A 16,847-nucleotide genomic window follows, 5' to 3' on the forward strand; every position below is an offset into this window, starting at 1 on the left:
GGAAAGAGTCCCCCAAGCAGTTCCTCAGCACTGGAGGCTCCATTTAAATGTCTAGGTCACAGTCACTCCCAGACCAATTTTATAAATATCAAATATGGTACTCTTTAACTCATCTCCTCCTTGCTAGTTTGATGAGAATGGAGGCCCTGGGGCCTTTTTATTGGTACATTTTTAATACCCAGGATATTGCCTCCTAATACTGGTATCAAATATGTAATGGTAAAATAAATAATGACAGTTAATCTTACAAAAACATTCAGCACTAGTTGCTTTGCATATGTCACCTTTGGATACAATACGTTTTCCCATATCTTAAAATCAAAATCTTACCACAAATTTCCATGGTCTATTCTTATTCTTTATTTAAAATAAAAGATATTCTGCATACCAAGTTCTCTAGCTTAAACTAGTTTTGCTGTAAGCCACTTTCTCATTTCCATTATCTTTTTTTATTTCTTGCATTGTTTTATTTTTTATGTTAACTACAGTTTATTTACTTTGTATCCCAGTTGTAGCCCCCTCTCTCATTCCCTCCCAATACCATCCTCCCTCCCTTGTCTCCTCCTTGCCCCTCTCCAAGTCCAATGATATGGGAGGTTCTCCTCCCCTTCCATCTAAACCTAGCTTATCAGGTCTCATCAGGACTGGCAGCAATGTCCTCCTCTGTGGACTAGCAGGGCTGCTCCTCCCTGGGGGTGGGGGGAGAGGGAGTAAAGAGCCATCCACTGAGTTCATGTCAGAAACAGTCCCTGTTCTCCTTACTAGGGTATCCACTTGGATACTGAGCTACATCCGAGCAGTGGTTCTAGGTTATATCCATGCATGGTCCTTGGTTGGAGGATCAGTCTCATAAAAGACCCCTGTACCCAGATATATTTGGTCCTTGTGGAGCCCCTGTCCTCTCCAGGACTTTCTAACTTCCCCTTCTTTCAAATGATTCCCTGCACTCTGTCCAAGGTTTGGTTATGAGTCTCACTCAGCATATATAGACATATAACATATAACATATAACATATAACAAATAAAATGATTTACTTTCTATTAGCTTATTTAGGCACTGAAGATTTAATTGGACATGAATCTCTCTTTTTTTAGTTTATTTATTTATATATTTATTTATTAGTTACATTTTTATTAACTCTGTATCCCGCTCTGTCATTCCCTCCCAATCCCTCCCTCATTCCCTCATCTCCTCCCTGCCCCTTTCCAAGTCCACTGATTGGGGAGGACCTCCTCCCCTTTCATCTGACCCTGTTTTATCAGATATCTTCAGGACTGGCTGCAAAGTCTTCCTCTGTGGCCTAGCAGGACTGCTCCTCCCTTGGGCGGTGGGGAGGTCATAGAGCCTGCCATTGAGTTCCTGTCAGAAATAGCCCCTGTTCCCCTTACTATGGGAAACCAATTGGTTACTGAGCTACCACGGGCTTCATCTGAGCAGAGGTTCTAGGTTATATCCATACATGGTCCTATACCACTCCTAGGCATATACCCAAAATTTGCTCAAGTACAGAACAAGGACATTTGCTCAACCATGTTTGTAGCAGCTTTATTTGTAATGGCCAGAACCTGGAAACAACCCACATGTCCCTCAACGGAGGAATGGATACAGAAATTGTGGTACTTTTACACAATGGAATACTACTCAGCAATCAAAAACAAGGAAATCATGAAATTTGCAGGCAAATGGTGGGATCTAAAGAAGATCATTCTGAATGAGGTATCCCAGAAAGAGAAAGACACACATGGTATATACTCACGCATAGTGTTATAAGATGATAAACGTAATGAAATCTATACACCTAAGGATGATAAACAAGAGAGAGGACCCAGGATAAGATGATCAATCCTCAGTTAGAAAGACAAATGGGATGTGCATTGGACGTAGGAGAAAACAAGTAACAGTACAGGAGCCTACCGCAGATGGCCCCTGAAAGACTCTACCTAGCAGTGTATCAAAGCAGATTTTAAGACTCATAACCAAACCTTCAGCAGAGTGCAGGGATTCATATGAAAGAAGGGAGAGTTAGTATGACGTGGAAAGGATAGGAGCTCCACAAGGACCAAATATATCTGGACATGAATTTCAAGAGGCAAAGATTTCTAGGTTGTATTTTATTTTATCTTTATTGTCTGAGACAACTCATTTAATTTAATAATATAAACTACAAGTAATTGTCTTTGTTCAGTCAAGGGTACTTTTGCTATGGTAGTCTTGTGTACTTCTGAAGGAGAGAAACAAATGAAGCAGGTCTTTAACTCAAACTTGTAGGTGTTTTTATAACTTATTGATTAAGGTTTCTGATTTGTAATGAATGAAATCTTAGAATCGCATGTCTATGGTAAAGCCTTACAAATTTATGTGAATAGGGATTACATATGAAAACAAAATAATCCAGAGAAATAGTATAGAGAAAGGAAATTGGTTTGACTAGTCTTTGAACAAGTGTGGGTGGTGGGGGTTTGTTCTGTTCATTATTGCTCTTAAAATGCCATATACTTTGCTTGGAGATTTTTTAATTTAGTAAAGTTCAGAGAGATCTTAATTATGATTGTAATCAAATTAATTAGATTATGCCCCATGCAGGAAATAAAAAATAATATTGTCTTGAGAAAATTTTATTGAGAACTTGGAAAGTCATACAACTTTTTTTGTCACTCTTATATAGTTGAATAACTTATTTATTTATTTATTTATCTATTTATTTATTTATTTATTTATTGTATTGAAAAGGATCCATATGCTGGACCTACCACCCATCTAAATATGTGACTTATCTGTAAGGCTTTTCTAAATGATCAATTTCTTTATAGGTAATCAAAAAAAAGTCTTCATCACATTGAAATGATGTTAATTGTCTAAAGATGTGATCTCTAATATGTGAAGATACTATCCTATCCCTAAGGCCTTATTTGGAAAGTTTAAAACATATTTTGGGATTTAATATAGAAGCATTTTATTATTCTGGAGATACTCAGCCATTCCATCTCCTGTATAGAGTTCTTAGAGCAGTCTGGCTGACCAGTGCTGAAGCCCAGAGTCACTTGCCTCCTTGGCGCAAGCAAGAGCACAGTTTCTTAGTGTCTTATTCACGTCTTTAGCTCATTGTCTCAGTCTTCAGCAGGGAATAGAGACTGTTGTTTCAACATGCTATAGCTAAGAAGTCATTGTTCCTGTTACTATCCCAGATTTGTTTGGGTGGCTTACATGAGAACTCAGGTTTATTTCACCAAATTTAACTTTGTACAAGTCAGACTACCAAGAACATATAGAATTGTAATTCTTCTGTTGAACTTTCTTTCAGGAAAGTAGAAGACCAAGGATTATTTATTTTCATCCCAATTTTTAAAATATAGTATAGGATTCAAATCCAATGAGACTCTTTTAGGACCACCCTTTCAACTTTATAGTAACATAAAGCAAAATAACAAAGTTCTTAGATAAATGTTCTGCTCTTCTAATTGGCTTGTTTTTAAAACTCTGGGCCTTGACCTATAACATGTCTGTAATTAACGGTAGTCTGTCTTCATCTTGACATCAATCAGTTATCGTTATTATATTATGCATACTAAACTCTTTGCTAAACTTAATGTGCTTGTTATGAAGAAAAAATTATGTTTATTAGTATATACTAAAAGGTATTTTAAATGTAACTATTAAAATATTACTATTAATATTGTTTTAGTTTTCATTAATAATTTTACCATTATTATGTGCAACATTTTTATTATATCACTTTTTAATAAAGAAGAAAATGTTTTATATTTAATTTCCATTCACTTTTATTTCTGTCTGAGTTTTATTTTGTTTTTTTTTTTCTATGTACTGTCTGTGTGTAGGTGCCCTCAGATACTGGAAGGGGATGTTTTAGCCCCTGAATCTGTAGTTAGAGGTGGTTGTGAGCTGTCTAATGGGGTGCTGGAAACCAAACCCAGGTCCCTGGGAAGATCAGCAAACTCTTTTAACTGATGAACCAATTCTCTCTAATTCCAAGGAGAAAATATTTGGTTAGGATAATTTAACTTCTGCTCAGTCATCCAGATGGTTTAAATTTATGTTGAAAACACTGTACATACCACGAACTGTACAATCATAAACACAATTAACTGAATTTTTGCCCTGTCAGCATACTACAACCAATACCCTAATTAGAAGCAGACCCTTGTGTGAACTCTACTAAGGGCTGCTATTGTCCTAATTTATAATAGCAGAGAAAGCTACTTTTTCTTGCTTTAAATCTTTTTATGCATAGAATTAGAAGCCGACTGCCTTTTGTGTCTGGCTTTTCCATTACTGTTGGTTTTGCTGTGTATTATTGCTGCTAGATTTATCTGTATTATATTATACAGTGTATAGATAACCAAACCTGAGATTATATATTCTCTTTGCTGTTGGATACCTCACAAAGATGTTAAGTTTCTGAAATGGAATTGCCTCTTAAAGTGTGAGAACAATATTTAGGTACTTACATAGAATCTGACATATGCTTCCCTCATTCGCAAGCAATTAACTCTTACTAAGACACTTTCACAAACCTATTACTGTGATTTTCTGTCACCTCCAAATGCTAATCAACACTCCTTTTCACCAGTGACATAGCATTATCATACAGTGACTGAGGTTGTAGGCACTAGCCTTCCGCTACTGTGCACCTTATACACGGACAGTCATTCAGATGCTATAGATTTTATTTTCTTAGTACTCTACATGGAAGGGTGGAATTAGAAAGAGTGCCTCTAAAGCATTTCCCATGCAGAGACTTAGGCAGACTGATAAATGAGACTATAAAATATTAGAAGGTTTACTTCAGAAAAGTATAGTTCAAAATCTGGAATTCCCATGGGATCGTAGTGTCAGCAAGAGTTGTTACAGTTCTTCAGTTTTCCTCTCTCACCTTCTCATTAATAGTGTATAAGAATTAATTAATTAAAATATTAAGTATCAATAAATTGAATAACAGTTAATTAATAAAATAATGTTAATATATTTATAGATAATATAGCCATCAATAACTTTGTCAAATTTTGGTGGTTTTTATTCCTTGCTTTTTATCAATTTGTTGGTTGTGAAGTGATATTTGTATATAAGTTGATTTCTCTATTTTTTTAATTTTTTATTTAACTTTTATTAATTACACTTTATTCATTTTGTATCCCCCCAAAAGCCACTCCCTCCTCCCCTCCCGATCCCACCCTCCCTCCCCTTTCTGCATGCATGCCCCTCACCAAGTCCACTGATAGGGGAGGTACTCCTCTCCATCTTTCTGATCTTAGTCTATCAGTTCTCATCAGAAGTGGCTGCATTGTCATCTTCTGTGGCCTGGTAAGGCTGCTCCCCCCTCAGGGGGAGGTGATCAAAGAGCAGGCCAGTTTATGTCAGAGGCAGTCCCTCTTCACATTACTATGTAACCTACTTGGACACTGAACTGCCATGGGCTACATCTGTGCAGGGGTTCTAGGTTATCTCCATGAATAGTCCTTGGTTGGAGTATAAGTCTCTGGGAAGATCCCTGTGTTCAAATTTTCTTGTTCTGTTGCTCTCCTTGTGGAGTTCCTGTCCTCTCCAGCTCTTGTTATTTCCCACTTCTTATATAAAATTCCATTCACCCTGCCCACCAGTTGGCCATCAGGCTCAGCATCTTCTTTGATAGTCTGCAGGACAGAGGCTTTCAGAGGCCCTCTGTGACAGGTTCCTAGGTTGTTTCCTGTTTTCTTCTTCTGGCTTTCAGAGGCCCTCTGTAGCAGGTTCCTAGGTTGTTTCCTGTTTTCTTCTTCTGGCTTTCAGAGGCCCTCTGTAGTAGGTTCCTAGGTTGTTTCCTGTTTTCCTCTTCTTCTGATGTCCATCCTCTTTGCCTTTCAGGATGAGGATTGAGCATTTTAGTTAGGCTCCTCTCTTTTGCTTAGTTTGTTTAGATGTACAGATTTTAGCGGGTTTATCCTATGTTGTATGTTTATATGAGTGAGTATATACCGTGTGTGTCGTTTTGCTTCTGGGACAGCTCACTCAGGATGATCCTTCCCAGGTCCCACCATTTACCTGCAAATTTCATGATTTCCTTATTTTTCATTGCTGAATAATCTCCATTGTATAGATGTACCACAATTTCTGCATCCATTCTTCATTTGAGGGGCATCTGGGCTATTTCCAGATTCTCGCTATTACAAATAAAGCTGCTACAAACATGGTTGAGCAAATATCCTTTGTTTCAATGAAACTATACATTTATATTATTTATATGGTTATTGGGGAAGCTGTCCATTTATTCTGCTCATTTTCTCTATTATTTGTCTTTTAGTATTGATTTGTTGGAGAGTGTGCTGGTGCTATATTGTAATTATTTGTAATTGATATGAAATGAATATATTTTCTTAGATTTTTATTTAATTTTTTGCACTTCTGTGCTATCATCGATAAATATATTTTAATTTGAATTAACATTTTGGTGGAGTTGTATGAAACTTTACATAGTTTTATGTCACCATTTACTGCCTTAAACATTTTTTTACAGATTTTTGATCCAAATTTTAGCTTTAGGCCAACTAGAATTTATTTGTTTCATTTTGTTTATATAGGTAACTAGATATCCAAGTATTACTTATTAATGAATGGCTACCTGAAATGCCCTACTTAATATGAATTATTTCAATATATAAAGTATTGCTATTCTTATATTGTTTATTCTTTATTTTTCTATCTGTCTCGAACCCTCTTATGTTTTTTTTAATAATTTATTTTATTTTATGGGCATCACTGTGAAGGTGTCAGATCCCTTAGAACTGGATTTATAGACATTTGTGAGCTGCCATGTGGGTGCTGGGAATTGAACCTGGGTCCTTTAGAAGAGCAGCCAGTGCTCTTAACCGCTGAGCCATCTCTCCATCCCCCCACCCTTACTTATCTTAAATTTCTTCTACTATTGCATAGGCAAGTTGCCATGTCTCATTCTCATTCGTATCTTGTCTATTTGGGATACTTTGTTTTTTCTGTAGAATTTGTTAAATCAACTTTTTTTACACTAATTTAAAAATCCTTTTGGAATTGTTGAGGTTTTATTGAATTTATAGATTTCATTAAATTTGTTAAAACAGTATTTCCCAGGCTTATGTAGAACTCTGTGGTCTTTCTAAGATATATCACTAAACACCAAAACACTTCCATGGATTATTTTGTTTGTTAAATTACACAACCATGATTCGCTAATAAGCCATTATTGTCCTCAGTTGTATGCTTTATCATGTTCACATGCTTTTCTTGTTCACAATACTAGCTGTGACTTTCAGCATGGTACTGCATAGAGTTGTTGTTAATCCCTGCCTTGGTTCTGATCTTAGAGTATTTTCCTTTCCAAAATCAAATGTGCTGTGGGTCTTAGAATATTTGCCACATTTATTCCTCTGGGGAGTCAATGGGGAAAGTATGTGCCAGTTACCAGCATCAGCAGAGAGATACCCTCTCTTTTCCTGTAGACTATCAGCAGCCCAGAAGGATCAGTGTCACTAATCATTCCAGACACTGAAAGTTTTAAAAGGTTCATCATTTTCTTCAATGACAGATACCAAATGGTCAAAGCAAAATCTAAACACATATTTTATTGAACAGTTGTCAAAGTCAAACTTAAGAGACTCAGATATCTTTACTCTAATCATTCTGACATAGGAATGATTCATTGCATATTATTAAAAAACAGTACTAGCTCTAACACTTGGGAGGTGCTTTTAAATGTAGGTAACAAAGCAACTTCTTAATATGAATTAGGTTGTCTTTCCTGTGACTCTTACTTAGCATTTGGTCTGTTTTCCATGAATGCTAGATGTCAGTAATTATTTGCAGTCGTCACTGAGGATTTTGACAGGGATAGTGACGTGGTCTACCAATGAGTAGCTGCTTCAAAAAAGTCAGGTTATCTGGCTTTAAGGAGCTGATACCTTGAAATGAGCTCTGAGCCAGTCTATGGCTTGAGTTAAACTAGCAAATCATAGTAGTCCTGAGAAGCCATTACCTTGGTAGGTTTTTTGGCATATACCTATAATTCTACTGCTCAGAGGGCTGAGGCAGGAATATTGTGGCTGGAGGCCAGCCTGACTTCCATAGTGATTTTCTCAAACAAAACCGAAAATCAGAACAAAGGAGAAAAAAATCTTTTGCCAGGGGAAGAGTAAAATTTCTGGTTTCTGAATGCTTCAAGGTGTGTTACCAGCAAAAACAACAAAACAGTTTTTTTGTTTGTTTCTTTCTTTCTTTGATAGTACTTATAATTCTCTAAATATAGTTTATCACAAGCTGATTTCTAGTAAAAGGCCTCTTTTGTTGCTTTTCATTTTTATTTCTTTAGGACTTTTTTGTTATCATTGTTTTTTTGTTTGCATGTGTTTTGGCACATTAGCATCATTGTGTAGGAAGTCAGGGGCACATTAGACTCACATCTTCCTTTGGTTACCTTCCTTTACTGTTGGAAGAAGCCTGCTCTCTCCAAATGGTCACATTTCTTTTTGATCTGTCTGGCATGTGGTGGGATCCACATTGAAACTTCTAAATATACCAAAGACTGAGCTATGTTCAGAACGTTGAGACTTTATTTGCATGCTGCTCCTATGATGTTATTGTGGAACTTTTACCAGTCTCGTAGCAGCCAGCGCTACCATCTGCTTGGTAAGGGAATGAGTCAGCCACCCAGATGACTTCATCAGGCTTTTTTTTATAACTACTCTCTCCACAAGGGAGGGAGTATACACACACTCTGTAGGAGATTGATATACTCCGTGATCAAATCCCTTCTTTCCTCCTTTTCTCTCTTACAAAAACAAAAACAAACAAAAAAAAGCAAACAAACAAACAAAAAACACCTCCAACAACAACAATAAAAAACTATTGTATGGTCTTTCAGTGATGAAAATATTTGGATCATCATTGAAAAAGATCTTTGAATATAACTATCTCCCTGAAAACTAATTCCTCAGTTGGGTGGTATAAATGTTGCAAACATTGAAATTCATTGTTGTCAGCAAACAGGACCCATCTAATATGCATTTATGGTACCTGATTCATGCACTAAATATAATACAGAGCTGCTTTGTCTGATCAGAGTTCTTATGGTGATACTTAAAAATTAATTTTTGGAAAAAAAATAATTTTCAAGAATGTTAGTTACCTACTGTAGTTGATGACCCAACCTGAAGTGGTTTATTAAAAGGATTCTGAGTCTTTGACAAGGCTTTTGTCTCAAATGTTTGCTAAGCAGTGGCCATTAGTTGTTAACTTTATTAAGGTCTACTGATGAGTAGTGTGTATTTACTGACTTACACACATATATATCTGTTTTCCTCTAGGAAAAGAAGAGTATATTGCCACGTTCAAGGGATCTGAATACTTCTGCTACGACTTGTCTCAAAACCCCATTCAAAGCAGCAGCGACGAAATAACTCTGTCCTTTAAAACTCTTCAGAGGAATGGACTGATGCTTCACACAGGGAAATCAGCTGACTATGTCAATCTTGCCTTGAAAAATGGAGCTGTCTCTCTGGTCATTAATTTGGGATCAGGGGCCTTTGAAGCGCTAGTGGAGCCCGTGAACGGAAAGTTTAATGATAATGCCTGGCATGATGTGAAAGTCACCAGGAATCTGCGTCAGGTAACCACGCAGTGGATAAGACAGTAACTGCCTTTGTTTCTCACCACAGCTGTGCCTGTGGTACCTAGAGCTGTGTGTGTGATACTTGAGAACCCTAACCCCATGACACAGGGCTCCTCAGATTAGCTCTTTCTTCTGAAATGAATCTTCCTGCCATACTTGAGCAGGGGCATATCTAGAAAGTTCTGGGGACCCAAAGGCTATTATTTTAATACAGTGACATATGACTATTTTCCAGAGGGCTGCCAGGATATCCCTGCAACCTGCCCTTCCTGTAATCTGTGTGATTTAGTTGTGGTTTTGATTTTTTGTTTGATTTAAAAGTACAGTTTTCATAGCAGTCATTTGGAAGCATGCACATTTGAGTCATTAAATCACAGTTCCTTTTTGTAGTTAAAAATTTTTTTTTTTTTCAGTAACTTGAGATTGCATCAATCTCTATTTCCTCTTCTTCCCAACCCCAAAATGGGAACATAAAATGTCCCTGAGGAGTAAAGTTCGATCTTGTTTTAACCTATATTCTGAAGTTTTTGTTTATGAAGGTGCTTTTGATCTAGCACAGGCATTTTAACTTAAACTACAAATGATATGGAAAGTCATTTCATCCTCTAGGTGCCCGCTTCTATTGGAACATATATATGTACATATTTAAATTCTTACACAAGTCTATATGCTAGAAAACCACCTGCTTTTTACTGAATCTATGGGTCTACATATACTGTATGTTTAAATGAGACACATTACAGTATATGCCTGAAGCATGTTTGATTGTTCTCATATTTTGATCATTATGAATTTTGATTATATGAAATTATGTATTGTTAGTGTATCATTTTCTTAAGTGTTGACAGTGACTAATTTTTGAATGGTAAATGCTAACCTCAAACTAATATCCTTAACATATTTGTTGTTTCTCTGAACAGTTGCAGAATGACCGATTGATTGTCTCTGGTTTCCCATTACTAAAATGGCCCTCTCTTTCTGAGCTGTTAACTAACCATTTCCTTCCCGATTCTGAGAGGCTTCAGCTACCTCAGCTAGAGAATCAAAAAGAATCTTAGGTTTTGAGATTTAGTCTCATTGAGGCAGACAAGCAAAATTTAAAGTTTCTGAGAGTCTTCAGAGGCTTCTCTGTGGGAGGATCACATGCTTCCCACTGCTTTGGGAGGGGGCTCCCCGTAGTCAGTGTGGTGATAGACAATGGATTTCCTGTAAGTCTATCTCTTTAGTTTTCTGTTTTCATTTTTTTCTCTCATATACTCACTAAGAGACTGGAGGCTTATTTGAGATGAGCACAGAAGGAAGGGTGGGTCTTGAGGAGCCCACTTTCTAGATTTGCCTTTGCTCAGGTTACAAAACAAGTTAAGAATTAATAACTCCAAGAAAACAGAAGTTTGTGCAGCCAGGGTGCATGTGTGGCAGGACAGATTACAAACAAGTCCATTCTACTCATTCTGTGTGTCAGGATCTTTGCTCTGTTTCATTGCAGTATACTGTGACCCTAAAGTCCATCAATATGACCGAAGGAAGTTTTGGAGTTGAGGAGGAGTCCTTGTATGCTGTAAAATTGAGTACTAGGGCAATGCCAACTGATTCCTACTAATTTCCTGGGGCTGGTTGTGGGTGTGGAGGGGGGACTATGATGGGCCTGGGGTGACAATGGCCAGCTGATAGGCTGCAGGCCTTTGAATCCCTTGCAGATGTTTACAATGGCTCTCAGTTGTCCTCAGGAAGACAAAGGGAACATTGCCATGTGTCTGTTTCTGTCTAGTGGCAAGAGATGAACAAGGGCAGGAAAAGACTATCTCCTCTGTGGGAGGCCTATTTGTTAGTCTGCTTTTTTCTTGTAAAATTTTTTTGCCCTTTTTCTATGTTACTAACATGCTTAATAACTAACATGTCATTCATGGAATGTTTCATTCTACTAACCGTTACCTGAATCAAAAAATGTACTAACATGGTAGAGACCATCATATTTTTTAAGTAACGATCGTTATTCTGTTCACAGTTTTTAATTTCCTTTCTCCCCCCTTCTCCACAAAGCACTCAGGCATTGGACACGCTATGGTAAACAAACTACATTGTTCGGTAGATATCATTCTAATTGTTTCTTATTTTGGGTTTGCCGTGTGTTTTCTTTCTTTCTTTTAACTGTAGACATCATTAACAAAAGAGGAACTGCGGTTGGTACTCTTCTGCTTACCTTGACCTCCTTCTTTTCATCTGTTGTTGACTTTCTTATTTTTTACCTGTTCCTGTCAACTTCTGTTTCGAACTCACCTGTAGGGGCATCGTTAACGTTTCGAACGTTTTTTTGCATCCAGCTGTGGTTAACACGAGATAAGAAAATGGTGGCTGGCCCGAGTGACCGCAGGCTCAGCCAGTCTCTAACCATTCATGATGCATGGCATGGAAAGTGGTTTGGGAATGTTGGAGATGCCACACTCACTCATCTTTACGTCATCACTAAGCAGTTATCTTTCTCCTTTGGTTCTCCCCGTCTTCTTTCCTTTACTTTCTGAACGTTCTGTATCTCCTGCATGCGCACCCAAGTGCTGCTTCACTGGTTGTTTTGCGCCTCGTCTTCCCTCAGCATGCCTCAGGCACTTGCATGCTCAACAGTTGCTGCTCAATAGTGCAAATAGTGATGTTGCTGGAAATAGCTTGTGCCTTTTCTGTTGACAAGGTGCACGTTGTGATTAGTGAATAACAGACAACTAAACTTTACTAATATGTACACCAGCAAAACTAACCCAGGAGGCATTTTACTAACACCATTTTTGTGTCTGCTAAATAACTTTTGAGTTGCAGCAGGGATGATGCTGACACTAGTTCAATGATCACTTAACGCTCTAACTAGTTTAGATCTCTCAGGGCTAGCTGAATAGAATCCAAGAATAAACCTCAAACAGACATGAAAATGGGTTCCGCCATAGGGCTAAAACTGAAAACCAAACAAACAGAAAAAAAATGCAAAACAAAAACTAAGATAAAACAAAACACAAAACAGGCATATCCCAGGATTACAGCATGTAGGTCTGAGTATAGCGTGTCCTTTCCCTGTGCTTTGTTATCTAGGTGACAATATCAGTGGATGGGATTCTTACCACAACGGGCTACACACAAGAAGATTACACCATGCTGGGCTCTGATGACTTTTTCTATGTTGGAGGCAGTCCCAGCACAGCCGACCTTCCAGGGTCACCAGTCAGTAACAACTTTATGGGCTGTCTCAAAGAGGTAAATATCGCTGTCATGGAACCATTCTTAACTCATGGGCTCATCTTTACAGATCCAGACAGAGAGCTCATTTACCGAAGATCTGATGTCCGCAGAATGAATGGCACAACCTTAAATCCAGCCTTGTGTTGTTTGTGCAGAGTGAGGGTAAAGGGCAGCTCTCACACCATGCTGATGAATGGAGCTCTGCTTCTCACAGTGTGCGTTTTCGTGGGCAGCTGTCCTCTATAGGAGGACATCAAACAAAAAGAGATTTGGGTTTAAAGTTGTACTAAGGACAAATTGCTTATGTCCATCTAACTGTCTGGGGTATTATGCATACTGTGGTGACTTGTGCGAGAGTTAAAGAAAAACAAAACAATGCAGGCTACAAAAAGAAAGGACACAACATACATTAATAAAACCAAAACAAAAAACAAAAATGAAAGTGCATAATGAACTAGTTTTGTTGCTATATTTTGTGTCCTGAAGGTGGAAGAACTGTGTCCTTTTTGACCTGGTAAGTTGACATGATATTTACTTGAGCAAAATCAGAGCTTAGGAGAGCAATATCATCCTCCATTCTCACCTGTCAGTGTCTGCTGTAAATTTTTATAAGATTACAGTTTGTGGGGAAAGACCAGAAAGACCTTAATTTTATATCCCATAAGAGTTAGCTTTGAAAATCTATTTATAATTTTTTTTCTGGTTATTGGATCCTAAAGTTCTCCCCTTGTTGCATTCTGGCAATGACTCAATGTATACTCCTACAATTTAAAGTGGAACAATTATCAACTTACTAGTTATTTAGACACAATTGCTCCTGCCCAACAGTGCTATAATTTGTTTTGTTCTAAAGGAAATATAAGTATATAAACTTGATTGAATTATTTTATTTTTTATCTTTTAATCAATAGTAAAAAAAATCACTTTTAAGGGCTAAGTCATCATTTTTCTTCCAAGTATTGTAGTTCTTTCCCAGTGTGTATGAGTTTGCGTTTATTGGTGTGTATGTGAGAGAGAGAGAAAAAGAGACAGAGCAACAGAGGCAAACAGAGACACACAAAGAGAAACAGCCCCAAGGAGGAACTCAGAACTGTTATAAAAAGTGCATGCAGTTTTTCAAAGGCAAAATAGGTCTATATGTTGGGGTGAGTGGAATTGCCTCTCAGAGAGTGAATATTACACTCTGAAAATGTAGAACCTGCTGGAGGGTCTGTTTTAAGGTCCATAGGCAATAACAAACTAACAAAATAGAAATTATCATTATGATGAAAACAGTATTAAAAATTTCAAAGAACTTTGTGTTTAGAACTATCCTAAAGCTGTCCATTGAACCTCACCATATAGGTTGTGGTTTTAATGTCTTCAGTTTTCAAACAAAAAGCCTGAAATTCAGAACAAGTGTGTTAGGTGTGGAAAGAACCACAACACTTAGGTATTCAAACCTGAAGCTTCATTTTCCAGTCCTCTCTGATGGTAATTACTATAATTCATCATGTCCTAGAAGAAGTGTTTATTAGGCCACTGACACTGAAGCTTATACACGTAAGCTCTCCATTTCATTAAAAGCAGAAGCAAGTTTAGAAACGTATAATGGAGTATTAGAATGTGTGGGCATTCTGCTCAGTGACTTGAAAAGAGGCTGAGCCAAGTGTACGTTCCAGTGGCCAAGGCAAATAAGTGGAACCTGGGTTTGATTTGGACAGGCAGGAAATAGAAAACATAGTCCAGATTAGGAAGAGACAGTCATTGCATACTTTTATTTCACAAATTGTTTTATTCTTAAAACAATTACTCACACCAAGGTGTGGTGTTCCTTTCCATTATGCAACCAGCCATAGACCATGCTTTATCTATAAAGAATGAGATAATGCTAAACTGGAGAAAGGTTCAGAATCCGAGGATCATTAGCAGGAATGCAAATCTAGCTAAAGAACATCCTATGGTTGGAGTATCAGTCTCAGAAAAGACCCCTGTGCCCAGATATTTTAGTACTGTTGCTCTGCTTGTGGAGCTCCTGTCCTCTCCAGGTCTTATTATTTCCTACTTCTTTTATGAAATTCCCTGCACTCTGCCCAAAGGTTGGCCATACATCTCAGCATCTACTTTGATACCTTGCAGGGTAGAGCCTTTCGGAGGCCCTCTGTGGCAGGCTCCTTACTGTTCCCTGTTTTCTCCTTCTGATGTTCATCCTTTTTGCCTTTGTGTGTGGGGTTTGAGCATTTAGTCAGAGTCCTCCTTCTTGATTAGTTTCTTTAGGTGTACCATTGATGGAGATAAACTAGAACCTCTGCACAGATGTTGCCCATGGCAGTTCAGTCTCCGAGTGGGTTCCATAGTAATGGGAACAGGGACTGCCTCTGACATGAACTGATTGGCCTGTTCTTTGATCACCTCCCCCTGGGGGGGAGCAACCTTACCAGGCCACAGAGGAAGACAATGCAGCTACTCCTGATGAGACCTGATAGACTAGGATCAGAAGGAAGGAGAGGAAGACCTCCCCTATCAGTGGACTTGGGGAGGGGCATGTGTGGAGAAGGGGGAGGGAGGGTAAGATTGGGAAAGGAGGGGGCCATGGGGGGATACAAAGTGAATAAAATGTAATGAATTAAAATTAAAATAAAAATGGAAAGGAAAAAAAGAGCATCCTATGAAAAATGAGGATGTCTGAAGTACTGAGACATGGCATTCTGCCAGTTCTCCAGCGAGCAAACACAATTTACATATGGAAGCTGTAGTGGACTCCCTTCAGCTGAAATGTTTTCAACTTAAGCAGTTCTTCAGACTAACATTTCTAGTGTTTAAATGCTCATACATTGACAGATCTCAACATTCGTCTTTTTGCGTTAACAGTACAATCAAAAACAATACGACTAAAGAAAAAAAGTAAAAAATAAAGGCACATGGTCTTTCAAGTGTCCCTTAGCTAGAGCCCAGTCAGTGCATAAAAGTAGATTCACCCTCTCCTTGTTTTCTGTAGACTTTACACACAAACCTTCCCTGTTTGATAAGTGGGCATGGCCCACCTTTTTGCTTTCCACACCCTGGGGAATTTGTTTCAAACAAGTGCTGTGAGGCTTTGCAGCCTGTGTGGTGTGTTTCACTTTTTCCTTCCAACACACTAGAGGTTGGAGGGTTTTGAACACAATCAACTTATGAATTACAAACCTTTCGTTGGAGGGCTTTTGATACCTCATAGCTTTCTTTCATCCACATCTGAATCATCTTTCATAACAGCCTGTTTTTCCTATTTCTGAAAGGTAATAGTGAAAAGGCACCATAGACTTTGAGCTAAATCATCTTTCTTTAGGAAGATCAGCTTTGTAGAGTTTGTGAATAGAGAGGAATATGCCAATGTTTATTCTCTTGTTTGTTCTTTTTTTTTTAAACATTGGCTTAGACTTCCTAGCCTATAGCAAATTAAATGCTAATGCCTTAATTACTACTCCAATTATTTACTTATTACATTTTTTTTTTATTTTCAATCCAGTACATAGTACCCCGTAGGATAGTCACTCTTGTAGGAAGATCTCAGGCACCGAGTGTGAAGCCATATAGATCACTTGTGGTAGGAAGAATCCTATCATTTTCTAAGTCTCATTGTTTTGAAAGTAGAGAAGCAGATATAGAGGAGGCAGTCTGCAGAACAAAGAAGGCATAACATTAAGACAAAGAACAAACTCAATGTTAAGACAAATAGCATATCTGATTTGAGGATGATGGCCTCATTGTGATCTATTATACTTATAAAACTAGAGATGGGGAATACATTTACCAATTTATATCTTTGTTTTATGAAAATTAAAGTTAAAAAGAAATTTCTCATCATATTGAAGCAATATATATTTTAATTTTCTTTAGTGACATCTTGGCACTTTCGTGATATTCATGATGTTAAGTGAGACATGACAGCACTTTCAGCCACTAGGCCCTAGTAAGAAAGTAAATTGGTTAAAGTGATCATAGAATTTCAAATAAAATAATGGTGTATAAAACACT

General features: G+C 37.7%; 1 protein-coding gene across 44 annotated transcripts in view; it reads left to right on the forward strand.

Annotated features, from left to right (window-relative positions):
* Positions 1–16,847, forward strand: part of Nrxn1 (neurexin 1) — a 1,167,492-nt gene that overhangs the window by 409,593 nt on the left and 741,052 nt on the right. For 24 of the 44 annotated variants that reach the window (XM_060393184.1, XM_060393194.1, XM_060393261.1 and 21 more), the window contains 2 exons: positions 9,325–9,626; positions 12,705–12,866. In XM_060393184.1, coding sequence (XP_060249167.1) covers positions 9,325–9,626; positions 12,705–12,866 — 464 coding nt within the window. Of the gene's footprint in view, positions 1–9,324; positions 9,627–11,669; positions 11,694–12,704; positions 12,867–16,847 lie in introns of those variants that run through there. The other 20 variants (XM_060393136.1, XM_060393140.1, XM_060393190.1 and 17 more) reach the window with 2 other exon arrangements.

This window comes from Meriones unguiculatus, chromosome 1 (genome assembly GCF_030254825.1).
Source record: "Meriones unguiculatus strain TT.TT164.6M chromosome 1, Bangor_MerUng_6.1, whole genome shotgun sequence".
Classification (NCBI taxonomy): domain Eukaryota; kingdom Metazoa; phylum Chordata; class Mammalia; order Rodentia; family Muridae; genus Meriones; species Meriones unguiculatus.